This window comes from Pleurodeles waltl, chromosome 12 (assembly GCF_031143425.1).
Source record: "Pleurodeles waltl isolate 20211129_DDA chromosome 12, aPleWal1.hap1.20221129, whole genome shotgun sequence".
NCBI classification, from domain to species: domain Eukaryota; kingdom Metazoa; phylum Chordata; class Amphibia; order Caudata; family Salamandridae; genus Pleurodeles; species Pleurodeles waltl.
In genome coordinates, this window is record NC_090451.1 from 48,035,613 (window position 1) to 48,061,737 (window position 26,125).

A 26,125-nucleotide genomic window follows, 5' to 3' on the forward strand; every position below is an offset into this window, starting at 1 on the left:
CTATACCTGGTAACATATCTATAAGTAACACGGATTGTCTCAATTTCCCCCCCGCCTCCACCTAAGTTCAATAAACTCAAGCTTGTTGCTTCCCTACCTCTATTCTGGTGGCTTAAAAATATTTTCTGTGGTCACATTTGTGTTACTGTTGTCGGTTAATTTTGTATTTGACAGTGCTCTTGAAAAGCATAGTGTTGCCGATATGTCGGCTTGTGTTCCTCTCTTTGTCAAGGGTCCCTGAGATAAGGCCAAGTGCGTATGCAGGTGCGGTACCCATGTTGGTATGGCTATGGAACCTGCCATAGATGATGTCCAACTATGACAAGCCAAAGAACCCTGTGCCAACCCCCAGATCACCCCCCCCCCCCCCCCCCCCCCCCACTAACCCTCAAATGGTGTGTTTTGTGGCCTGTGCTTCTAATGCATGGATCGTCCCTCGCGGACACTTTGGTTCTGTTTTTTGCCGAAGGTCTTAAATTGGACTGTAGGGGTGTTGTATAGGGTCTGTAGAAAACACAGCGCGTCAAGGAATATTTGCTCTGAAATGTCAGGAGGTGCCTGTTGATCTGTGTGCACTGCGGTGGGCTGTACCATTTCAGGACACTCCCTAATGTTCCTCCCCGCCACACTGTCACACTCCAGGACCTGATGTAAAAATCACACCTTGTGTTCACCTGGACCAAGTTTTTGCCATTGATGGTATATTTATTAAGTTGAACAGCATAGGTTGTTCTCCAAGTCGTTTCTGTCTGCAGGTATGACTTTTTTTTTTTAACTAGGTTTGCATTTGTGTGGTTTTACTGGTGTCTGAAAAATACAGTTACCATAGTGACGGAAATGCCAACAACCCTTGCCGAGTCGTGCAGAAAACTGAGCTGAAGGCTAGATGAGATTGGGTATTTTGTGCACGGCCTCCTGAAGCCAAGGACTTTCAAAGGGAAAGGGATTATGCTGCGGTCGCCGCCTAATACCTGAACGATTTGGCTCAATATCTGATTTGCTGTCGAGGAATCGCTTTCCAGGTACGCTGCAAGGGAGCTGGTAAAATTCCAGGGACGGTTACAATTGGTTGGGGCTCTGATTACATCCAAAAAGAGAAACTATAACTCCATTTGCAGATATAGGACTCAAATTGTCATTTCCCGTTAGTCATCAAAAAAACCCTGTGCTAGGCCTTCCTTGCAGGGGATCCACAACTCAAGGTTGGTTGTGAATTGAGTAGGTGGATCTCCAGATCGTCGGTAGCTGAATGTGGGAGTGTGAACTCCCCTTGAACGAAACTACAAGCCCACTTGCATCATTTAGGGTCAACTTTGTCCGGGGCAGTTGCTAGGTGCTGTCTAGCTCATCGTGGGGTTTGGCCTCCCTGGAGATCCAAGAGGCTTCTTAATTCAGTTTGTCTTCAAGGACCCGTCCCCTTCCTCTGAATGTTCGACAACTGATTGACATGCGCCACCACAGGCCATGATGCTTGATTCTAAAATTGTTATTTGATTTATAAAGAGAGTATTTATTGATGGTAATTTGAATTAGGAATGCTTGATTAGAAATTGAGTGTATTGAAACCACCTAAAAATTTTAAAATGTGAGTACAGTTAAGCAAGTGATGGATAATGCTCTTGCAAGGTGGATGTTGCAGAAAGTCGCGACTAACCGTTTGCAGCTCAGCGACAGCCGACAAGTAACATTCAGCCGGCGTGTTATTATGTTGACACTTGAATCCTCACCATGGTCACCTGCCAAGTTAAGCTGTGCCTGGGCACAGCTCAGATAATGGCACCTGATGTTGTGACTACTGAGCCCACAGCCTAGTAACCCTTTGTGCGCAGGTGTGCCAGGGCACAGCCGGGAAGGTGGTGTCTGACCTTGTGATCACCACTGCCAGTCCAACAGTCAGCCATGGGGAGGAGCCGTGCCGGGTCACAGTGTAGGCGGGGCATGTCGTGGGGGTGATCGCCACTTTCTCATTTTGGCTGCTGTTTTTTGGAAAATATCTGAAAAAATATACATTAGATCCCAAAAGGTTGCTTGTGACTTTGTGGCCATCAGTTCTTCATCTGAGCTGCTTTCTAGGCGCTGAGGTAAGAAGCAAAGAACAGAAGGGGGCGTGGGAGGTTGTTAAATCGTCCTTGAAGCTGCAAACATGGGAGTTATTTACATAGATATCTAAACCCCACAGAGGAGTGAGTGAGGCTTCCCAGATCGGTGCATCCGAAAATCCCAGTGAAGACTTGATGCTCTATCGCGACAAGACGCCACAATGAGGAAAGCAGCAAACCTGCGTCATAGCAGTAAGACCTGCGTACAACTGGAGACCTAGTCTGGGGGTATTGGGGCTCTCAAAATGGGGAGGAATCAAAATGAAGAATGTTTGCTTTAAGCAATACAAACTGTGGGTCACTTTGTATTTTTCATGATTAATCATTCAGCCTTGTAGGGATTTGGTTCTGGCCATGAGTTAGCTTCATCTGGCTTGTGCAAGATTATGTTAACTTTAGTGGTTACGGTTATGTTCCAGGATGGATGTAGGATCATGTTTATGATTAAAGATATCTTTAGGGTTGGATTAAGCATTAGAGGCTGGGTTATATTTTGGGCTTGGGTGGGTGGTGGTTGGTAGGCAGTGAGGCTTGTGGTTAGGGTTCTGATTAAAGTTAGCGTGAAGATTGGATGGTCGGAGGGTTGTGGCTGTATTTAGCTGCACCAGGATTTGGGATGCTGGCACAGATTTTCTTAAATGTAGTGTTCCCCAAACTGTTTTTTTTAGGTTGAGCCTAGCATCTTGCATGCGCTGCTCTCTCGACATGCTGTAATCTACTCTGTGGGCTTTAACCACAACCACCTCACGCCCATCACTTTCATTTGTTCCTTGGCCTGCCTTTCAAAATTCCCTTGATATCGTAGAAGAATGCTCTAGGTTTGTCCCACCTTGAGGTGGTTTTCTTACTGCCTTGGAGACTGACCCTGTTACATGGATTATTGCACGATCAGCCATTTACCTTAGTGTGGTGCACTACTTTTTTATTTTGCTTCTCTGCTTAGCGCTCAGAGTCTGTATGTTGTTTCTTCCTCTTCCTTGTTTTTGGGATGCCGCTGTTTCTTTGTGGTGTCTGCGCCCAAACATTGCATGCTAGAGGGAGGTTCTTTTTTATTTATATTTTTTTGACGTTTCATATAGCGCAAACTCTATCAGAGGAGCGCTTTACATGAGTACCACTTACGTACAAGTTTAGCAGTCGAAAAATATACAAACTGGCACATTTTAAACAGAAAAAACACAGAAATCCTAAACGCGGCTCACAGTGGGAGAGCCGATACTACAGTATTCACTGCACTTGGGAAACTCGCCCCATAATGCTTTGCGAGCCATTTCTTTTACAAAACATTTTTGCCCATAGCTCAGCCTGTGGTGGTCCTGCGACAGTGAGACCACCACCAAAACGTTCAGCACGATGCAGGTTTTCTGTCTAGGTCATCTCTGGGTTCCCACACTAGGTTGGGGGGACCCCAGAATAATCTCTCCTACCATTCAGTGTCTTTTTGAGCTTTCTCATGGCTGGAACTTTTGTTTTACAGCTAGGAGTAGTTTGTGTTTTAAGGGCCTTGTTTGTAATAACCTGAAAATGTGTAAGGCACTATGCCCTCTACCTAGGGGCTAAATATGTGGTTACACTGCATTACTTTCTACCATTCTGTTTTCAGGTGATTATGCTTTCTAGGGGCTCACTATACGGTTTCATGAGCATGTTTCTTACAAATGGTATTTTTATTGAGGTGCCCTCTAGCGGCTGTTCTGAGCATTACAGTCATGATACTACAATATTCGCTGCACTTGGAAACTCGCCCCATAATGCTTTGCGGGGCATTCCTTTTACAACACATTTTCGCCCATAACTCACTGTGTGGTGTTCCTATGACAATGGGACCACCATCAAAGCGTTCAGCATGACACACTTTCTGTCTAGGTCATCTTTTGATCCTCACACTAGGTTGGTGGGGGGTGCAAAATAATTACCCCTCCCACTATTCAGTGTCTTTTTTAACTCTCTCAGGGCTGGAACTTTTGTTTTACAGTTGGGAGTAGTTTGTGTTTTAAGGGCCATCTTTGTAATAATACAAACAGCTTTCTGCCATTCTCTTCATGTGATGATGCCCTCTAGGGGCTGATTAGTAGGCCTGAAAATGTGTGATACACTACGCCCTCTATGGGCTATATATATGGTTACACTGCATTACATTTTTCTATTCTGATTTCATGTTATGCCCTCTAACATGACCTAGTTTCTTATTCTTACGAATGCTAATTTTATTGTGGTGCCCTCTAGGGGCTGTTCTGAGCATTACAATCAAGATACTACAATATTCGCTGCACTCGGAAACTCCCCCATAATGCTTTGCAGGGCATTCCTTTTACAAAACATTTCTGCCCATAACTCATCATGTGGTGGCCCTAGGACAAAAGGACAACCACATGCTCTTTCTATGTAGGTCATCTCTGGGTCCCCACACTAGATTAAAATATTAACCTCTCCCACCATTGAGTGCCTTTTTAAGGTGTCTCATGGCTAAAACTTTTGTTTCACAGCTGGGAGTAGTTTGTGTTCCAAGGGCAGTGTTTGTAATAATATTCTATTAGGCCTCCTAGGCCTGAAAATGTGTAATGCACTATTATACCCTTTAGGGGCTAAATATATGATTACAGTGCATTGCTTTCGCCTATTCTTTTTTTCATGCGGTTGTCCCCTCTAGAGGGCTGACTATATGGTACCATGACAATGTTTCTTCCAAATGCTATTTAGATTATGGTGCCCTCTAGGGGCTGGTCTCACCATTACAGTCTAATGCCAAGTGTATGAAGGAATGCACAAACACAAAGTTTATTTCTGATACAGTTTTATTGGGTTTACATGATAATTGTATATGTTATAATAATCTCTCCTTACTGCAGTTATGGCCAAGATTGGTGCCAACGTAACATCCTTATTACACTATGACTGAAAAGTCTTGATATGTTGGGGTGACCCTTCTAGGGGCTCACCAGTAGTTGCACAACATCAGCTACGGTATGTTCCATCTTCCAATGTAATGTACTGCATGTCTACATAATTAAGAGGTCCCAAAGGCGAGACCTATTGGCTGTGCCAATGCTTGTACATAATTGGTAGCTTTCTGCCCCCGCCCAGCCCCCGTGAACCTGGAAGTCATCACCTGTTTACTTTTTAAAGATCTTTCAAGATATTTTTCTCTATAAAAATTTACAATGAGTTTTCTTTACGGGGCACTCGCATGATCACTTCCTCGTAAATGTGTATGTGTTTTTTTTGTTTTAACGTTATTCCTTAACCATATTGCAAGTGGCCACCGGGATGGAGCCCTTGTGAAGGAACGCGCCCCGGCCCCACCTGTCTGGGACCGTCGATATGTGGGAACCGGCGCAGCAGAAGGTGGCCCGTTGAAGGGGGGCCCGAGGGGGCTCCACTGTAGGTCCAGCCGGGCGCAACCATGGCACAGTGCGATGCTGTCCAAATACAATATATTTACATTCGACGCCTCCAAAACGATGCATTGACCTATTCGGGGGTCCGCACTGTACAACGTGTCGGACACCTCTGCGATAGAATCTGCGCGTGAATCTCGGCTCAACTCCTGACACCAGGGTTTCGCCTCGGCACCAAGTAGTCTTTATTGGCCCCTCGGGGCGTGAGGTGGGCTTCCCCACTTCTTGTAATGTCCTCAGCCACGGAGCCCCAACTTCATGCAGAATGAGTGTCTTCCCAGTCTGGGCGCTGCCTCTGGAGGGCCAGCCCTGCTGGGGCGGTGTCAGTCGCGTGTCTGACGATAGCACACTTAGGTGTTGTGTATGCCCATACAGTGAAGAGCGGAGCCCTCACCCGGTTGTCAAAGCGCTTTATTATTATAATATAAACATATTTACTGCTGCCACTCTCTCGAGACAAACAGAAGCTCAAGGCGCGGCTTTAATCGGAATTTGGACCCGTTCCACCAGGATGGGGAAGTTGGAGAAGGAACATTTCTAGCAGCTGAACTTTCAAAAATGCAAAACGTGTCTTTTCCCCGTATCGGGAAATAAAAAATAATCTGGAAGCGGGCGGCGTCGAGTGCAGTCATGTAAGTGTTGTGAGGGAGGCTCGTGGAAGCAGCGAGACCTTAGCACAGGCTTTCCTAGCGCCTAGAGGCTATAAATAACAAGCGCTGCCCAGGCCACCTAAACAGTGGTTTAAAAACACATAAATAAACTCGGGATCGGGGACCTCAGGCTCGGGTTACGGACCCTGCAACAGGGCAGCGCCCGCCGGAGCTCTGGAGATGCCCGTCCGGGGTTTTGTGTTTGTGGAGAGGTGGGCTGCGGAAGTCTTCGCCTTGAAGCGCTGTCACGGCCGAAAAAAACAGTAATAACCTCGTGGCGAGATGACACAATGTCCAAAGGACAGGCACGAAGTCCACGGATTGCGCAAGTGGTTTAGAGACTGTGCACGGATGCTCTGCCCGCGAGGTTACAAGCAAGGGCGTATTTCCTAATTTACATTTTTATAGCGGCTCGAAGAGGAAGTGCTGGACCCCAGGAGGTATGATTAGAGGTCACAAACCTCACGGGTTGTTTCCTCCCAGGCGACGAAAGTGTTGTTTTTCTTTTTTAATGTAGCGTTTGCTGCCAAATTGTTGCAGGATTTCGAACTATAAAAAGCACGTTAATCTTACCTGCTAGTACGCTTCAGACCCTTCTTGGAAGGATGATAGGCGGAGTCTGCCCTGCCGGCGGTACAAATCTCTGACCAGCGAGTTTTACACACGTCTGTGTAGTTGGTGTATTGATCGATCACCATGTAATTTATAAGAAATGGACTGCTTAGCAGCTCTAGAGTGACATCACAGCCAGTCTCTTCAGATGTGCTTATGGTTGCACAACAGAATGTTTTAAGAGGCCTGACCACATGATGGCAAAATCGTGGCCAGGACGTGAAGCCATAGCAGTAAACTCTGCAAAACTACTGCAACAAAAAAAAAAACTCGTTTCCAACTTTATATGCATTGAAAGTCCTGCCTCTGTTTTCTAAACATAATGTATTTAAGGATGTGGGGCCGCATGTGAACCGCTACTTTCCACTCTCATTTTTGAATTTTGGATAGCCTATCAGGGTGGGCCCAAGGCTAAAGGCAGTTGGGCACTGTTTGAGCAGAGGGGCCAAAGATTGTAAGAGTTGAGGACTGACTGGTAGATTGCGCTGCTCCTGAACACAGGAATGTGGCGCTTTCTGAGGGGTGTAGAGAGCCCTTCTGCTGGCCACGCTGTCAGCCAACAAATCCGCGAACAGCTCCTCAAATCAGCACCAAGAGAGAAACCAGTGCAAACTCGAACACGCAATTGCAACACATAAGAAAAATATGAGCAGAACGTGTATTGTCTTGGATTGTAAAATGCCACAGAGCTCTGCCAGTTAGAAAACAGCTGTGTAGGAAGTGTCTCTTTTCTAATCACACCAAAGGTCTGTAGAGCTGAGGAAATCCGCGAAATATTTGTTTGTTTGGCGCCTCTGGTGTTGTTTCAAAATACACGACTGTGTCCCATGCCTCGCTCCAGAGGCAGAAAAAATAAACTGCGTTTCCTGCCCATGTCAGTTCACGAGATACTCGATGCCTGCAGCCAAGGGACTCCTTGTCGCCCGGGCACATTGGCGGCACATTTGCACGTGGTACCCCCATAGTTAAGTGGTACAGTATTGAGACCTCGCAGGGCAGAAGTGTTTACTTTTGCCAAACCAGCTGGGTTTTAAATCAGAGAAAACGAAGGACAGAGTTGCACATGGGCGCTTCCATGATTTTATTCCAATTTATCATGCATGTGTTTTTATTCGAGTTGATGGCTGCGGTGCTGAACTCTACACCCAGCGAGCACCAGTGGGGATCCATCCAGCGCACTCTGGGCCCAGTCTCGCCATGTTTAAAGGGCCAGCGCGAGGCCCTCTTCTCTTTCCATGCCCGCCGGGCGTCATCACGTCGGTCTGGGAGGAGAAGATGCTGATGTTTCAGCTCTTGGTGACCTGGCCAGCTGTTGTTCGCTACTTAACCTCTTCCAGCCCAACACTTGCCACAGGTGTCGCATAATTCACATAATTATGAGGCAAATCACACGGACCCCGTTCTCCCGGCCCCTGATATCTACTTGAGGAGATTATAGGGGTTTAAAGAGCAAAACGGTGGTTCTGAAGGTTTGAATTGGTGTAAGTGGTGCATTTTGGGAACATGTATAACTATATAATATAATATGTACAACAAATTGGCAAAGCCAGATGGCCTGGCCTTGAGAAGCCTGCTGCCTTTTTTTTTTGTTTGTTTGTTTTTTGGGCTTTCATATCAGCGACATGAAAAGTGTAAAAATGTCATTGACTACAGGTGGCATTCGTGTGTGTGTGCGGGTGTTGGGGGGTGGGGTGAATGGTCTGTAGGAAAAATAAATAAAAAATAAATAAAACAGGAATAGAAACAGAGATCGGCCTCCCAAGCCGACACTTAAATACACTTCTTTTTAGGGGGGGGGGGGGCATGTATATGTGCTCTTGTAAAATGTTGTCACTCTCAATGAAGCGAACACGCGTCTGAAATGGGGTGGCCGTTGCCCATGCTGTGTTACACCCGAACAGACCAATCGGTCGAGGGGGCTGCCCTAAAGCCCCAGTTTTGGAAAACATGAGTCTCGTGAGCCAGTTAAGGCGGCCTCTAGGCCAGACCTAAAGGCCGGTGCTGCATGCTGGACCTGGCTGCCTCGGCCTTCGTGATAGGCCCACTCTGCCGTGCTGCTTCCCTCGATTGGTGGAGCCCTTCACAGGTGAGGCTGGGGTTTGTGCGTGATATGGTCAAAGGTCTGTTCAGCTCTTCTCCCTTTGGGTATTCATTCTATCAGTGTCATGGTAACCCGGGGTGTCCATCACTCTTCTGTTCCTTGGAACCTGGATTAAATGGACAACTTCCCCATCGTTCTCCTACAGTACCAGGGACATCACACCCTACCCAAGGTCACGATGACTGGTTCAGTCACTGCCCTTCGGCCGACCCCTGCTGATGGTCTGGACTTGCAGAGCTCAGCTTGGGGTGACTGCCAACCCCTCTCCACAAACCTCGGTTCCCTGCGACACCAAGCAGAGTAGACACACTAGGACAGAGGGAGCGTGAACATGTCTCCGCAACCCCATCTAGCACATCTCTGCTGGACTAGATGATCACTTGCCATGGAGGTTGGAATAAGCAGTTGCCCTGTGCACTGCCCTGGTCAACGCTGGATTGGATATGGGATCCTGCGGCTGGCGCATTGCGTGGTCAATTTCAGCGAGCATTACTTCTGAAAATGTAATCTGATTACTTTGCAATGTATGCCATTGGATGTTGGTTGATGTTCACTGCTTGTCTCTCTCCTTCGTTCACAGTTTGTCCAGCTGAATGCAAATCTCATGGGTGCACCCCGGATAACCAGTGTTGCCACAGTCAGTGTTTGGGGAATTGCTACGAGCCCAATGACCCCAAGAAGTGCGTGGCTTGCCGCTACTTCCAGTACAACGGCGAGTGCCTGGAGAAGTGCCCGCCCAACACCTACAAGTTCGAGGGTTGGCGCTGTGTGTCCTTCAGCTACTGCCAGGACCTTCACAACAAGTGCAAGAACCTCCGCAAGCCTGACTGCCACCAGTATGTCATTCATAAGGACGAGTGCCTCCCCGAGTGCCCGTCCGGCTACACCATGAACTCCACCAAGTAAGTGAGCGTGGCCTGAGCGAGCTTCTCCGCGTGGTGGGCATGAGGGGGCAACGCCATGAGGGTACTGCTTCTCAGTGCTATCTCATTCTGCTGAAAATGTGTTATGTAGAACTTTATACCAGGGGTGGGACCAGTATTAGCCAAAGTGACACAGCTACCGAGCTCCAGCATAATAATTCAACATAGGATGCTCAAACTAGGTCCCTGAATTGAGAATTTATTCATCCTCTGTGGTTGTACTGAGATCCTGTGCAATCTCGAGGTGGTATTAGGCTTGTGTATCTGTCTACATTTCCAAAATTGTTACCGTGTGGCTTTATGCCTCTTCTGATCAAGTCCTTTGGCATCTTGGCTTTAACAATCTACTTCTTTTATACAATGTTTTAAAGTTTTATCTTCAGCAGGCATCCTGACCTCTGCTCCTTCTTGCAGAGTTTTGTGCTGATTCGTCAAGTGGGGTCCACGAAAAAGGGAGAGTGGGTTTAAAAACCTCGATTTCCCATGTTAATTCCCATAGAAAACTTTGCTCTTCAATACAGAAAATACAGTTAATCAGAATTACACAAAAAGTTTGCAGAAAATTAGAAGTTTAATCAGAAAGTGAGTTTTTTGTGAAATGATGTAAATCCGTTCAGGCTTTTCCAAGAATCGGCATTTAAGGAGGGGCACGAAAGGTTAAAGTGGTGAAGAAGGTAGGTACCGCAGGACGGTTGTTACCGCAGGAGTCCTGCTGTGCATTTTTTTTTTTTTTAAAGCGTGTTCTGATTGGCCAAGAAAGCTTTTTCTCTTGCCGGCCATTTCGGTACCACTGTACTGAATGATCTGATTGCCTGACCACAACTTTGAGCAAAATGTTTCAGCTGCCTTTCAAGGGCGGCTCCTGTAGGAGAAAAGTGGTGGGGCAGGGCACAAGAACATAAAGAAATAATAAAAAAATAAACTTCCCTCCACTGCCGCCACTGTCTTGCCTCTCTCCTGGCACCTGGTCCTCCGGCTGTTGGCACAGGCTCCCAGCCTGCCCTGTGACCAATCTTAACACTGCTCTCGCATGAGAGCAGCGTTGGGATTAGCTAGAGCGCCCTGGCTGGGTGCTCCGAGGCAGAGTGAGAGCATCTGCCTGCTCTGTCCAACCAGGCAAACCAGTGCCGGGTTGGACAAAGCCCAGTGCGCATGTCTGTTTGGCTGGCCCAAGATGTCCGCCCAAACATACATGCGCACTGAGGGGAGTGCACAGTGCACCCCCCCTCCATCCCTGCCGTTGCATGTGGCCCACTTCCCTGAAAAATAAAAACAATAATAAACACTGTTAATTATCGGTTTTATTTTTCATTTTGCAGCTCCTGCTGCTGGCGGGAAAGCCAGGCCTGCTGCCTTTAAAGAACCTGTGGATTCCGAAATAGTTTATGAAAATGGGTTAAGGAGGGGGAGGTCAGGAGACACTGACCCCCAGGAAGGCATTTGTGGGGAGCAGGTGGGACACTGGGAGACTACCGCTACCCTGAGGTTAAAATGGAAAAATAATCGTGCCACAGTTCTCTCATGGGACCCAGAGCGCACCAAGTGTGACGTACAGTGGTACTCCCACTGGAGACGCTGTTAAAACTCTTCCCCCATATGTCAGCTTTTAATTTATTTTCCTCTTTATTTCAAATTCTAAAATTGTATATAGATTGGAGTGTAAGAAAGAATTACAGAACAAGCTTTGGCAAAGTCAATACATCTTGGAGTGCTGACCTCTTGGCTTTGCCAATGTTCGTAAGTAATGTATTCTTATAATAATAGTAAAGGGAAAGAAAACAAATAACCAAATCAAATGCAAGCACATATCTTATGGTATCCCAAAAACTATACTCAGAATTCAGTGTTTCATTCCTTATAAACGACTTGGTTTATTTTTCAAATTTGTTTCACTCAGCTTACTTTGAATAGAATTTTAAAAGAAAAAGGAAGTGTCTGAATCTAACTTGAAATGGTTGCCAAGAACTAATCTACTTTTCGCAGGAGGCAGCCATTTGGTCCTCTCTAGTACCAGAGGGAGCACGTTTTATGGGCCTCCATGCTAAGTACACCTTCTGCCTCAAACTTCAGTTGGAGTGAGTGCAGCAGTTTGCCCTTCCTCAGCATCATAGAAGCCTTTTAGTGGCCAGGCCTCTGCTTTCATGCAATATGTGGATCGCAAGAGATAAAACAAAAACAACCCTTATAGTTTCCTCTTCAGCTGTACTCCAGCAGAAAATAACCTCGTTGCTGTGCTTTTACGCACAAGCTAGGTGGGGTGGAGAGCAACATAACGCAGGGTCACGCAATTTGTGGAGGTCATGCAGGACAAGGGGGAGAGAGCTACAAAACACATCTCATGGAGTGCTCAATAAAAATGAAAAACATAGTTCCTAAATTTTAGCAGTGGAAGGATAAATGTCACACAGTCAAAAAGATTGTAAGGAGGCTATGCTCCAAGGGTGGGATAAACAAAACAAGCGGAAGGCAAGCTGTCCAATAAGAAGCCAGCAAATGAGATAGACAAGAAAGCCACCCAGTGGGCAAGCGGTAAGCATGCTGTAAATTCACAGTAGGTCTTTCACCGCCAGGCTGCTCACGCTGTCTGGTAAACAAAACCAAAAAAGGACATATTTCTAAAACCAATTATTTAAGTGCCACATTTAAGACCATCAGCTGTGCTGTTTTCACTGGGCTGATTAAAGCGAATCATTATGTTAAAAAAACACAACAAAATATTGAAATTAACATCTGAGTGATGTGTTTACTGCCTGAGAAGAAATGGTGTGTCTATCTAACATTCAGGTTCGGGGCAATCCATGTTGTGATGGGTTGGGATAGAGGTGACACGCATACGCTCTTCCTGCGACTTTACGTCAAACATATGAAAGTTGTGCCCTCCATGAGCACCGTCTTTGCTTTTACCAGCCGAACTCGCCATTCATGTTGTGGCGTTTTAGACTCTTAGGTGAGGTCTTGTACAAAGTTTTTATGTTCTTATTTCTATTCCTGCCTGTAAAAATGGCATGCCATTGGCGCCTGAAACATGTTGCCCCGCGTTCGGCCGCCAGACCAAGAATAAAGTCTTGATTCCCCTAAACTCTTGCCTCACCCACGTATAAACATATCTGCCTGAGGACTAGCCAGAACTTGAGCAGTCATTGAGCAGGACCTTGGAAACTTTGAGGGACTTCAAGTGCCCAGAACATGCTGGGTGCAAAATTGGAACCTCTTTGCAGTTAATTAATACATATTTCAGAATGTCCTCTGTTGATATCTACTCGAAGGCTACTCGCTGGCCTTCACATCTTTCCCAACTCTGCGGCCACCATATCTCCAGACAGAAAGTGCCTGGGTAAGATTAGCTCTGCGGTGTTGTGACGGCCTCAGAAAATCTCCGTGTTCACTTGACGTTGGGATGTTCACACAAGCCATGACCCTTCCATGGACTTCACAGGAGGCCAGGGCAATGCTAAGCGCTTCTTGTTGGTGGTCGCAGTTTTCTGCGGAAACTTTAGGTAGCCACAGGACTAGCTCATGGTCTTGCTGGTTCCAGAATGAGATGGTCTCGGTGACTCCACCGGGCCCATCCTTGGGGTCTTCTTCAGAAGAGAGCTTGCAAGCCCTCGCGACACATTTGTATTCGTTTGCAATGACCGTTGGCAAGCAACCGTGTTGCTTCCAAGCGGGTCAATACAAATCGGTTTACTTGGTCTTGCTTCCTGTAGCCAGATTGCTTTTTCTAAAGATAGTGGTCTGTAACAAGGTGCAGTGTTGCTCTCGGCACAGATTACCCAGGGGCACATGGTCGCGTTGACCATCCGCAAATGAGATTCCGTTAACTAAGCCGCGCTCTAAGGCAGATAAGTGTTCATTGATGTGATTGAGCAAACACATTTGTTTTGTTATTCTGTAAACAAAAATTCTTTTTTTTATTAGGGCTGCGCGTAGTCACAGGAAGGATGAATGGAGATTTATTTAGTGGCCCTGAGGTATAGAGAGGATTGGCCAGGTCGAGACTGACTCCCAAAGAGACCTTCTTGTTTTGGGGTCCTTTTTGTGTGTTTGTGGCACTCCCAATCAGTCTCACCACAGAGGCTTGGAATTTTAAACATTTCATTCTGTCCTGTGTTGTGCAAATCATTAAGCTTTGCCGAATCTTAAGAGTTCAGTCATTTGTAGGGCTTCAAATAATGCACGCTTCTTTGAGTAATTCTGAGACATGGTAGGAAGGCAAAAAAAAAAAATATATATCAGTGTCAATCGCCATGAACGGGAGGGTCAGAAAATGTTGCATTGCAAAAAAAAAGTGAGCTCTAGGAGCAGAGAAAAATAGCGCACGGTACATCATGGCCGTCGCCTGAGTATTTCCCTACCCCCAGGTTTTGTTCTTCAGTACCAGAGGACCTTTTTGCAGCTTGATCAGGAGGCGGCGCGCGCCTAACACATTACTCACTCACTCATACTGCCAGGTCGATGGTACAAAGGCCGGTTCATACCTCTTTGGAGAAGTTGGCTCCTGAGTTAGTCATTGGTAAGGAAAGCAAGATGGCGCACGCAGAGACTCGTTCCTCCATCCTCTTCTGCGGTAATCAACTTTTCGTGGAGTTTCACGGTAGCTTTTAGTGTTTCCAAGTGATAACATCATTTCTCAAAACCTCTTTTGCAAGCATCGCTTTTGGAAAAAAACATGTTTACGGGAAAATCGTTTTATTCAATATGGTGCACTATTTTGACCAAAACATGTTTTCACAAATTTCGACATTTCCTTTAATATCTTTTTATTAATTTTTGTTTTAATATGTGTGTCTGATTCTTTTTACACACATACACTTAAATCTCCAATCTATCTCTCAATATATGTGTGTCTGTATTTCCTTACCTCTCTCGCCCCGTAAAAAAAAATACACTTATTTAGAAGTATATGTATCCTTGCCTCTTTTATCTAATTAGCCATTCCATTTACTGTTCTAAAATATTCATGTTTTTTCAAATGAGTTACAAAATGTTACTAATAAATTTTACTTGTTGAAAATCTGTTGCAAATTAAAAAAATTCATATTGAAGCTAAATTTCGTTTTTTGTGCCTTAGAATACGATGATCAATTTGGCCTGACATGTTATGAGAGAACAATGTTATTGGAAAAGCTTTTTTTAAAAAGTAATTTTTGTAAAAGTTCTCGGAAAACAATGTTATCACATGGCGCTGACTTCCGCAGGTGGATTTACGCTTCCATATTTCGCGGTCATTGGCATCAGAGTTTAAATGCATTGAGTGATTAAAAATATCGAACTCTTCGCCAATTTCAGCTCATCCCTAACGCAAGAGAGAGGATGGGGATGAGAAGGGCAGGTAGGCAATCTGTTGGTGGTCCTCAGCGCAACATCCCCCTGTCGCGATCCCGGCTTCTCATAGGTGCCTGGAACCTTTCGACCGCAGACCAGTTGTGGGTCACCACCAAAGCGGTGATTTGCAAATGCTGCTGCTTGTTTGCATATTTCTGACCCTAGACTTTTTCTTAGCTGGGAAGAAATACTTAAAACAAGCATTTGCAATGCAACAGGTGTTGCATTACGTCGAGTTAGAGCTATTAGCGTTGTAAACTCCTAACCAGACTTTTCTTGCCACATAAATTGAAAATTAAAAGTAAAACAGTTTCATATAAGTGAGCCGATTTAAAGCGCCACGGCCGCCTTGAGCGCCAGCGTGAAGGAGAGAGACAAAAGGAAAAAGAAGTTTGCTTGCAGTCAAACGTATCGGCAAAAGTGTAATTAGCCATTCCAAGCCGCCTCAAGGAAGGACAAACGTAAGGCATTTACCAACGATAGCAAAGGATTTTTGAGTGGCAAGTCTATGAACAAGTGATAGTGGTGGGTTGGTTAAAAGCCCAAATAGATAACAACACGTTGAAAAAGCAACGCTTGCGCACTGCTATTCTCAACCTTAAATTTTTTTATTTTTTTAAACTGAGACGATAAATGACCCCAAGATGTTTTTTGCCACCTTGGACATTCACCATCAAAAACCACAAAATTATGCTGTACTGTCCTAATTTCAGTAAGTGCTCTTTGATGGGAAAGCGCCTTGGCTTCTAATGGCTACATCAAGAAGTCGACTAGCCATTTTCCTCTGGATTATGTAATCCTATTCGGTGCCGAAACTGAAGATCTCAGTAGTTCCTCTAATGTATTTGAATGTCCCTCCACACACTGTCTGTCTCTGTTTAGCGTAAAGCTCCTGTGTGTTTCATGCATACTGAGCAGTGTTCTACCACACACGGCCCGCCGCTCACTTTAGAATGCAACTATACATGTTTCTTTCAGGCACTGCAGCAAACTGCGCGTCTCTGACTCATGTCTGCATCTTTACAATTGTTCTCCCATGCAGTGCAGTGTACGTCCGCGCACTGCATGTTCCCTCTCAGCTGCTGCCTATATCATGTTTCAGTATGAATCCCTGTTCGTCACATGCATTGCAGACGGTCTCTGCCTACTGTATGTTATGCATGTTATCCACTGCAGCATACCACTTTGCAGTGGACTCTCACAGTGAAGCTTGACTCTGCCATTGACAGTATCTAGCTGCAGGGTGGAAGGCTGCATCCCTTTCTCTCATGCACCACATCCTAAGTCAGTCGACTGCCTGTATCTGCTGCAGTGTGGAGCTCTGCATCGGTTTCCTAGATGTGCTGCAGTACACCTCCACTCACTGCCTATATCTGCTGGAGTTTAAAGCTCTGCATCGGCTCACTAGATGCGCTGCAGGATACCACCACTCACTGCCTGTATCTGCTGGAGTTTAAAGCTCTGCATCGGTTCCCTAGATGCGCTGCAGTATACCTCCACTCACTGACTATAACCGCTGCAGTGTGGAGCTGCATCGGTGCCCTAGATGCGCTGCAGTATACCTCCACTCACTGCCTATAACCGCTGCAGTGTGGAGCTGCATGGGTGCCCTAGATGCGCTGCAGTATACCTCCACTCACTGCCTATATCTGCTGGAGTTTAAAGCTCTGCATCGGCTCACTAGATGCGCTGCAGGATACCACCACTCACTGCCTGTATCTGCTGGAGTTTAAAGCTCTGCATCAGCTCACTAGATGCGCTGCAGGATACCACCACTCACTGCCTATATCTGCAGGAGTTTAAAGCTCTGCATCGGCTCACTAGATGCGCTGCAGGATACCACCACTCACTGCCTGTATCTGCTGGAGTTTAAAGCTCTGCATCGGCTCACTAGATGCGCTGCAGTATACCTCCACTCACTGCCTATATCTGCTGGAGTTTAAAGCTCTGCATCGGCTCACTAGATGCGCTGCAGTATACCTCCACTCACTGCCTATATCTGCTGCAGGGTCGAGCACTGCATTGGTTCCCTAGATAAGCTGCAGTATACCTCTGTTCACTGCCTGTATCAGCTGCAGTGTGGAGCTCTGCATCGCTTCCCTAGATGCGCTGCAGTATACCTCCACTCACTGCCTATAACTGCTGCAGTGTGGAGCTGCATCAGTGCCCTAGATGTGATGCAGTATACCTCCACCTATGGTCTTTACCCCTGCTGTGTGGAACTCTACATAAGTTCCCTAGATGCGCTGCAGTATACCTCTGCTCACTGCCTGTATCCGCTGCAGTGTGGAGCTCTGCATTGGTTTCCTAGATGCGTTGCTGTATATCTCCACTCATAGCCTGTGTCTGCCCGAGTGTGGAGCTCTGCATCGCTTCCCTAGAGGCACTGCAGTATACCTCTGTTCACTGCCTGTATCTGCTGCAGTGTGGAGCTCTGCATCGGCTTCCTAGATGCGCTGCAGTATACCTCTGCTCGCCGCCTGTATCCGCTGCAGTGTGGAGCTCTGCATTGGTTTCCTAGATGCGTTGCTGTATATCTCCACTCATAGCCTGTGTCTGCCTGAGTGTCGCGCTCTGCATCGCTTCCCTAGATGCGCTGCAGTATACCTCTGCTCGCCGCCTGTATCCGCTGCAGTGTGGATCTCTGCATCGGCTTCCTAGATGCGCTGCAGTATACCTCTGCTCGCCGCCTGTATCCGCTGCAGTGTGGATCTCTGCATCGGCTTCCTAGATGCGCTGCAGTATACCTCTGCTCGCCGCCTGTATCCGCTGCAGTGTGGAGCTCTGCATTGGTTTCCTAGATGCACTGCAGTGTACCTGCACTCATAGCCTCTATGCGCTGCAGTGTGGATCTCTGCATGGGTTCCCTTGATGCACTGCAGTGTACCTGCACTCATAGCCTCTATGCGCTGCAGTGTGGAACGCTGAATCGGTTCCTAAGATATGCTGCACTGTACCTCCACTCACTGCCTATATCTACTGTCCCTGGTTTTTGGAGACTCCAGGAAGGACAAACTTGGGTGCTTCTGAGTGGAAAAACTTTGAATTTTATTGTCAGTATTCTGGTAATTTAAGACCACATGATGGCAATAACACTAAACTACATGTTGAACTTTGTTGAAATATTTCTTGCTGGGGAATCCAAAAATCCTTAAGATGGTTCTTGGCAAAGAGACCGAGTAAGAAACACAGGTAGGCAGAGAAGTTAAGACAACGAAATAGTCAACGTCTCATAGAAAGTTCCCTTTCTCAAGGGCCCCCTTAGAAGATGGTGGGGGGGGGGGGGGAACGGACAATTGCCCACTTTGTCCATGTCTTAAGACGTCTCTGCCTGGGAGGAGTCTCCCATTGCCTCTTAACTCACCAGGGTTGTAGAACAGCGCTATATGGATTTGATTGCTTTTAATACAGTTTTGTTGGTGGAAAATGGGGGGGTTGATCGTTGTCATTGGTTTTGCACTGTGACTCTCTTCAGTGTGTGAAATAGGAGATCTGTGCGTTCTTTGGTCCACTTTGGTGATCCTGCGGCACTGAGTGCCATCTCATGGGCATCACTGTTCTAATGGTCCTTTTTTAGTGTCTACTCTCACTCTTTCCTTGCCCCACAGCCTGAACTGCTCGCCATGCGACGGCCTTTGCCCCAAGGTCTGCAACCTGTACCAGGACGACAAGGTGTCGCAATCTGTGAAGGTCATCGACTCTGTGACGGCTGCTCAGGAGCTGCAAGGCTGCACCATCATCAACGGAAGCTTGACCATCAACATCCGCGGAGGGAGTAAGCACTTTCGCTTTTAACATGAAGGACTGTGACGTGGTTGGCGGCCATGCTTGCGTGCTTACAAAAGAGCCTGGCGTCTTGTAGGTTGTTGTCGCTCTTGTGTGATTAACAGGAGGAGCCCGAAAAGTATTGGAACATGCAGCAAATGTGTTGCAATTCTTTACTGATCTCACAGCTGGTAATACAGGTGTGCAACAAAAGATGCAAATAATAGTCTCAGTATGAAATACAAAACATTAACAGCCACTACTATTCTAACATCCGTGCAGTAGTCATACCATGTCGCCCCAAGGGTGCTATCGGTGACAACAAACAGATCATAAACCAGGGAAATGCAGACTCAGTCGAGAGCCAAGAGAAATTCATGGGATATAATCATGAAAGGTCAGGCAAGCTATAAGAAGGGAATAGACAAAGGTGATGGAGCACAAACTGGGGACAGCCACACAAGTGGGAATCTTTGAGCGCCCGGGAATATGGTTGGTTAATTCATTCGAGCCACCGACCCAGAATGCCGGATGTTTCCTTCTAGTCTTTTCCGTCCTCGTTTCTATTGCGCCACCTGATATTTCCTAGCGCACCACTTACTGAGACAGAGGTAGGACTTATTCTTCCATCTGCAGCCATGTGCAGTGTGTCGGCAGCAGTATGTGACAATCCAAGAATTGGGTCGAACCATGCTTGTATGGTTGGAAAACGGATAGTCGGTTCATTGGGTTTATCGTTTCGCCCAGTTGCATCAAGTGGTGACTCAAAAGATGCCAAAACAATGCTAATTGCAACCCTTGCCAGGCTGCTTCAAGCGATGCAGTACAACAATATTACTTCCAATCCACCAAGAACATGATCTCAAACTTGTGTGACCCAGCTGGGTACGTCCTGTGACAACCCACCACCGTCAAGTCATTTGCATCGCTCTTCCGACCTGCCCTTGACAACATTGACTGAACTCTCAAGTACTACATTGGAAAGGCCTTTGTGTTTCTCACTTCTCTTAAATGACACTCACTAAACCGCTTTTCTTAGAGTCCTATTTAGAGTTTGGTAGATAGGTTGCTCTGTCAGACTGTGACGGAAGTCCCGTCCACCGTATTACAAGTGCATAGGCTATAACGACCTGAATGTGGGTCTCACACTTGTACAAACTCTTTCAAGAGGACTTTGGACCTGCATTTTTTATGGCCATAAACTCCCTCATCTATGCGGTAGGTGTGATTTGCAGTGAGCAGGGTTTCTCCAAATCCAACCCTCATTTCCTAACTACCCTTCCAAGAGTTTCTCTTGCTGGGGCATTCTTGGAAACTGCCACCTCCTTCTACACGGTCAGATCTGAAGGTCTGCTTCGGCGCTGTCAGGACTGCGCCACTGTCAGAAATAAAGACAAGCCACACAGCATTTTAGAAGCCAGCAGAGAAAGAAACGGCACAGGGGGCCACCTAAAAGAAAGGGCTTCTGGGATATTTCAAGATTTAGGACCAGGTTTAGACATTGGACGAGTTACTCTGTCACAGCGGTGACTGATATCCGATCTGACGAAATCTGCATCCCATTACATCCAGTGGGATTTAGATGTTGGCGGACGGGATGTCTGTCACCGCTGGGATGGAGTAACTTGTCCGCCAATATCTAAATCCGGCCCTTAGTCGGACAACAGTGGGTGAATTTAAGAACTACCATTATTTTGTGGCACTTTACTTTTAATTTGGTTCCCCATGGCCATTTCTTCTAGTTGCTTGCTCTGGTTTGCATAAAATGTCAAACGTGTGCAGATATTGCCTTGTGGCCAGCAGCGACTTTGCAAGTGTGTTACGGCAGTCATCGGAGACTTCCTATTATTGCAGGGAGTGATTGATTTCTGTACAGGGGGCAGGTTCGACAAATCTAGCTCAGCTTTCAAAAGTAGATTACAGCAAAAAATGCACTACTGCAATCTGGACTAACATATTCAATCCGCTGTTGTTTTCTGTAGTAACATTAAAATATACTGTTGCATTCTAGAGTGACATTAAAAACACTAGTGCATTCTGGAGTAACAGAAATGCACTGCTGCATTCTAGCGTGACATGTTAAAATGCACCAGTGCATTCTGAAGTAACATAGTACAATGTCCTGTTGCATTCTGTAGTAACATATTAAGATGCACTGTTGCATTCCAGAGTACCATATTAAAATGCATTGTTGCAACCTAGACTGACATTAAAATACAAACAGCACACTCTGGAGTAACATTAAAATACACTGTGGCATTCTGAAGTAACGTTCCAGAAAGCACAAGTGCGTTCTGAAGTAACATATTAGAATGCATAAATGCAGTCTGGAATAATAATAAAATGCACTATTGCATTCTAGAGTGACATATTAAAATGCACTAGTGCATTCTAGAGTGACATATTAAAATGCACTGTTGCATTCTAGAGTGACATATTAAAATGCACTGTTGCATTCTAGAGTGACATTAAAATGCACTAGTGCATTCTGGAGTAACATTAAAATGCACTGTTGCACTCTTGCGTGACATATTAAAATGCACCAGTGAATTCTGGAATACCATATTAAAATTCTGTTTTGCATTCTGTAGTAAAATATTAAGATGCACTGTTGCATTCTAGAGTACCGTATTTAAATGCACTGTTGCATACTATAGTGACATATTAGAGTACACCAGCAGAATCTGGAGTAACATTAACATGCACTATGGCATTCTGGAGTAACATATATTCGAAAGCACAAGTGCATTTTGGAGAAAGATACTAAGTGCACCACAACAGTTTGGAGTGTCATTAAAATGCACTGTTGCATTTTAGAGTGCCGTATTAAAATGCGTTTGTGCATTCTGGAGTAGTATATTAAAATGTTCTAGTGACTGCCAAACCAACGTATCAGAATGCACTATTTCAATCTGGAGAAACATTAAACTGCACTGTTGCACTCTAAAGGAGCATATTAAAATGCACCAGCGCAATCTGGAGTAACATATTAAAATGCACCAGTGCATTCTGGAATAATGTATTAAAATGCACCAGCGCAATCTGGAGTAACATATTAAAACGCACCAGTGGAGTCTGGAGTAACATATTAAAATGCACCAGTGCATTCTGGAGAAACATTAAACTGCACTGTTGTTCCCTGGGGAAGCATATTAAAACACACGAGTGCATTCTGGAGTAATATATTAAAACGCACAATCAGGAGTAACATATTAAAACGCACCAGCACAGTCTGGAGTAACATAGTAAAACTCCCCAGTGCATTCTGGAGTAACATAGTAAAACGCCCCTGTGCATTCTGGAGTAACATCATAATACTCCCCAGCACAGTCTGGAGTAACATAATAATACTCCCCAGTGCATTCTGGAGTAACATAGTAAAACGCCCCAGTGCATTCTGGAGTAACATATTAAAATGCACCAGCACACTCTGGACTAACATGTTGAAAAGCCCCAGCGCATTCTGGAGTCACATAGTAAACATATCTCCTATTGCATATTTCTAGATACTGCTGGTCTGGGTGCCGCGTGCACTCGGTCAGTTTCTGAAAGAAAGATGGTGGTTTAGACCTGTCCTCGTGTCTTGCAGGTAACATTGCGTCCGAGCTGGAGGCCAGCCTGGGCCTGATCGAGGAGATCACCGGCTTCCTGATGATCAAGCGCTCCTACGCCCTGGTCTCTCTGTCCTTCTTCCGGAGTCTGCACGTGATCCGAGGGGAGACCCTCGAGCTGGGGTGAGTATCCCTTTCGGTCAGTTTCGTGGGCGGGGCTTGGCCCCCTGCTTGCACCGTCCTTGTGACTCAGTGATGGCCAAGTGTGCCAGGACACGCATGTTCCTCTGCAAAGAATGCGCATTCCTCTCCAAGCGTGGACATCTTTGCACAGAGGCCCTTTGTGCACGGCGGATGCGCGTTGAATGGCGCTGCTTGTGCTCAAAACCGCTTAAGGTCTGCATTGGGGGCACCGGAGAACCAACCCTGCGCTTGACTTGTTGCCATCAGTGGCTGAAGGGGGGGGGGGGCGGTTACTGGGGGGGCTCACCTTAGAAGCACCTGGTATGTTAAGCTTTGTATTCCAGATTGGGTGGGACCCGCCTCCTGCGCTGGCATAGATCGAGGGCTCACGGGTAACGGGCAGGCCTGGCACCGCTTTGGAGAGGAATCTCGGGCTAACAAAGGAAAGAATAAAATGTAGGACTTTGACCCTCTCGCGCCACCAAGGACATTGCCCTCTCCAGGGTAGATGCTCCTCAGAATATAGTCTTAGTACCCACTGCTCGGCGCTAGAAATCTAGGATTGAAAACTTTAGCGACTCGATCCTGGGGGGGTGGGAATCCCCCTTTTAGAACGCAGTCACCCCACCTCCAGCCCACCTCGGAGCCTTCTACAAGGACCTGACCTTAACCATGGCTTCCTCGGAGGGACTGCAGCTCCTGCCGCGTGGCTTGACGTCAGTATCAAGAGGGTTTTGTGAAAAGGGGCCTGCAGTCTGCCATTCGCTGGCAGGCACTTAGAAACAAAAATATTTCAGGAGAGGATAATATATAATATGCAAACCAAGTCTTGGTATTTTTGAGAAATATTCCAGACTTTCCTATACACCCCTGTGCAATTTCTTGAAATATTTTTGACTCCAAACTATATGTATTTTTTAATTACCAAGGAACTATAATTTTTTAATGTAAATAGTTTCTCCTGTGCGTATTCTGGAAATAGGCATATTTGAGTCCTCCGGGTCTTACATTGAATACAGTTGATGCAAGCACCAAAGGACACAACACAATTAGTTTATTTCTTCTCGTATGTACATGCTTTTACAAGTTGCTGGAAAGCACTACACTTTTTACCTCGAAAAAGAGGCATGCAGCTTTTTTTTTTTCTTTAAAAAAAAAATAAATAGAAAAAATACGCGCGCGTACACACCTTAATGAGAACCCAAATCAGTATCGGTGGCCACCCTCTGCTGCCACCTGCTGGCTGGTCGGGGCAGCCCCTAAAAGGACGCCTTCCTCTTTTAGTCCTGTCTGCGTTATCAGAAAGCAGGCGCCTCGTTCTTGTTTGTTTATACTGTTGTTGTGTTTTATTGAAGCATCCTTGCTTTTTAACAATGCAGCTTCTAAGGTCCAATATATTGGGGGATTTCATTTTTTAGTTTAGTTTATGACCTATAAACAGGACCACCAGCTAAAAAGTAGCCTTGCATTTTTTTTCAATGCATCTCCAAATTTCACTAAGAGAGTTTCCACATGCAGTAAGCAAAAACACATGGATTTTACAGGCACTTGTGAAGAAAACACTAGAAATACAAGACTGCCTCAGCGTTTGTACCAGTTTTGGTTTAATATTACTTCTCCGTCCCATCAGAGCGCGTATGTTGCGCTACAGGATATAAATTTCACTCATTTCAGTCTGTTTTCTTGACCCTTTAACCTTAGAACATGGAGACTAGCCCTCTGTCCTCCAGTCTGTTGGGATTTCGAAACCCAGTCCAAATCTTGCAATCGAACATCCATGTTTCGGAGAGTGAGTGGCGGGCGGTGGCCTTCAGCTTCACACAAAGAAGAGATGATGGGGACCTGAACTGCAGGAGAGAGAGACTATTGGTTTGGAAATTTGGTGGTGCCCGTCTGGTTTTGATCCGGTTTATCAGGGACGTAGAGGGATATTTCGTTAAAAGATGTAGAGCGGGCGATACTGATGATGTATTTCTGTGGGCTGCGGAGGATTTACAGGTGTGTTCTAGTTCTCACAGGGAGCCCATGCGGTTGTATCACCTTAGGGGCACTTCCACTCTGCATGAGGACAAGTTAGATAACAACACTTTACGGGCATGGCATTTGGTGCGCTGCTGGGGCGTAGCTTTGGGGTGGAGGGTGTTTGGGGTGTTACACCCTCTAATAAATGTATGTTATGATAAATAGTTGGGTACAGGTGCTCTCAGTTGGGTGTGGTGTGGTGTCACTCAGATTTCACCTGGAATGTTTACACACACAGACAAAAAAAAAAACACACTCTCCCTCTCTGTGTTTGGAAAGACTTTCAACTTGTTGGCTATTTCACACCATAATGTGTTTTCTCTCTCATAGAACCCCCTAAGAAGCTACATTCCTCCATTTTCCGCTGCCCTTTAAGCCCCTCTTGTGCGCTCTGCTTGTCGTATAATTTAGCTTATTATGATATACCAACGTGATTGGAGGGAAATCTGGAGCTCACGCACCCCTCAATCTTACTCACCAAGCTACGCCCCTGTTCCTGGGCTTGGATCCCAGGAATCTGCCCCATTAGTGGACTCGCACATAGGAAGGTTGAAAGATCTTCTGCTGGGCCTGTCTCTCTGAAAGGTTGGTTGGGATGTGTCGGAGTCCGCCACGCAATAGTCCAGCCGCCGCTTTGAATCATTGCTTGGTTCCTGCCTCGACTGGAGTTTTCCTTATGCTGACCAGTTATTCTTTCTCTCCTTTTTTTCAGGAATTACTCCTTCTATGCTCTGGATAACCAGAACCTGCGACAACTCTGGGACTGGAGCAAACACCGGATGACGATCATGCACGGAAACCTTTTCTTTCACTACAACCCCAAACTCTGCTTGGCGGAAATCCACAAGATGGAAGAGGTTACCGGAACCAAGGACCGGCATGAGAGCAACAACATCGCCTTAAAGACTAACGGCGACCAGGCTTCCTGTACGTAGAATTTCAAGATGCAGTCTACCTTGACTAACATTTCTGTCCTGCAGGTAAACGTAGCGGGCGTGCTGTGAGCGGAGCCGAGAAGTTATTACTGAACAGGATCCAGTGTAGGCTCCAATTGAGTAATATGTACTGTATTAGTTACAAATCTACTTGCTATGTAGCTGTAGCGAGTACACCGCTGTAAACAGCAGCCGCTCTTGCATTCGTTGAACTCGCAAGAGCCCCCCTCCCATTGGCCAGCGATTTCCCCGCTGAAAGTAGTCCACCCAATCTCATTGAAGGGAATAGAACCTTAGGAGGAATGGGGGGATAACAGTCCCCCCTTGGAAATCACTTTCTTATTCTCTTTTATTTCCCTGTGTGTGGTAACTCGCAGCACAGCAAGACCAAAAAAATGACCTTTTCACGTTGTAGAGTGTAAAAATACAAAAAGCAGTGGCGCAATTTGAACTTTAGAACGAGAACGCGCATACAGCGATCAGTGGGCACGAAAGGGTATTAGTATGGTGGTGACCACAGGCTTACATCGTAGTTTACTGAGATGCACTCATTTTGGAGAA

General features: G+C 46.1%; 1 protein-coding gene across 1 annotated transcript in view; it reads left to right on the forward strand.

Annotated features, from left to right (window-relative positions):
* Nucleotides 1–26,125, forward strand: part of INSR (insulin receptor) — a 296,954-nt gene that overhangs the window by 220,233 nt on the left and 50,596 nt on the right. The window contains exons 3-6 of the mRNA XM_069216634.1: nt 9,441–9,762; nt 18,717–18,883; nt 22,463–22,607; nt 25,342–25,556. Coding sequence (XP_069072735.1) covers nt 9,441–9,762; nt 18,717–18,883; nt 22,463–22,607; nt 25,342–25,556 — 849 coding nt within the window. The remainder of the gene's footprint in view (nt 1–9,440; nt 9,763–18,716; nt 18,884–22,462; nt 22,608–25,341; nt 25,557–26,125) is intronic.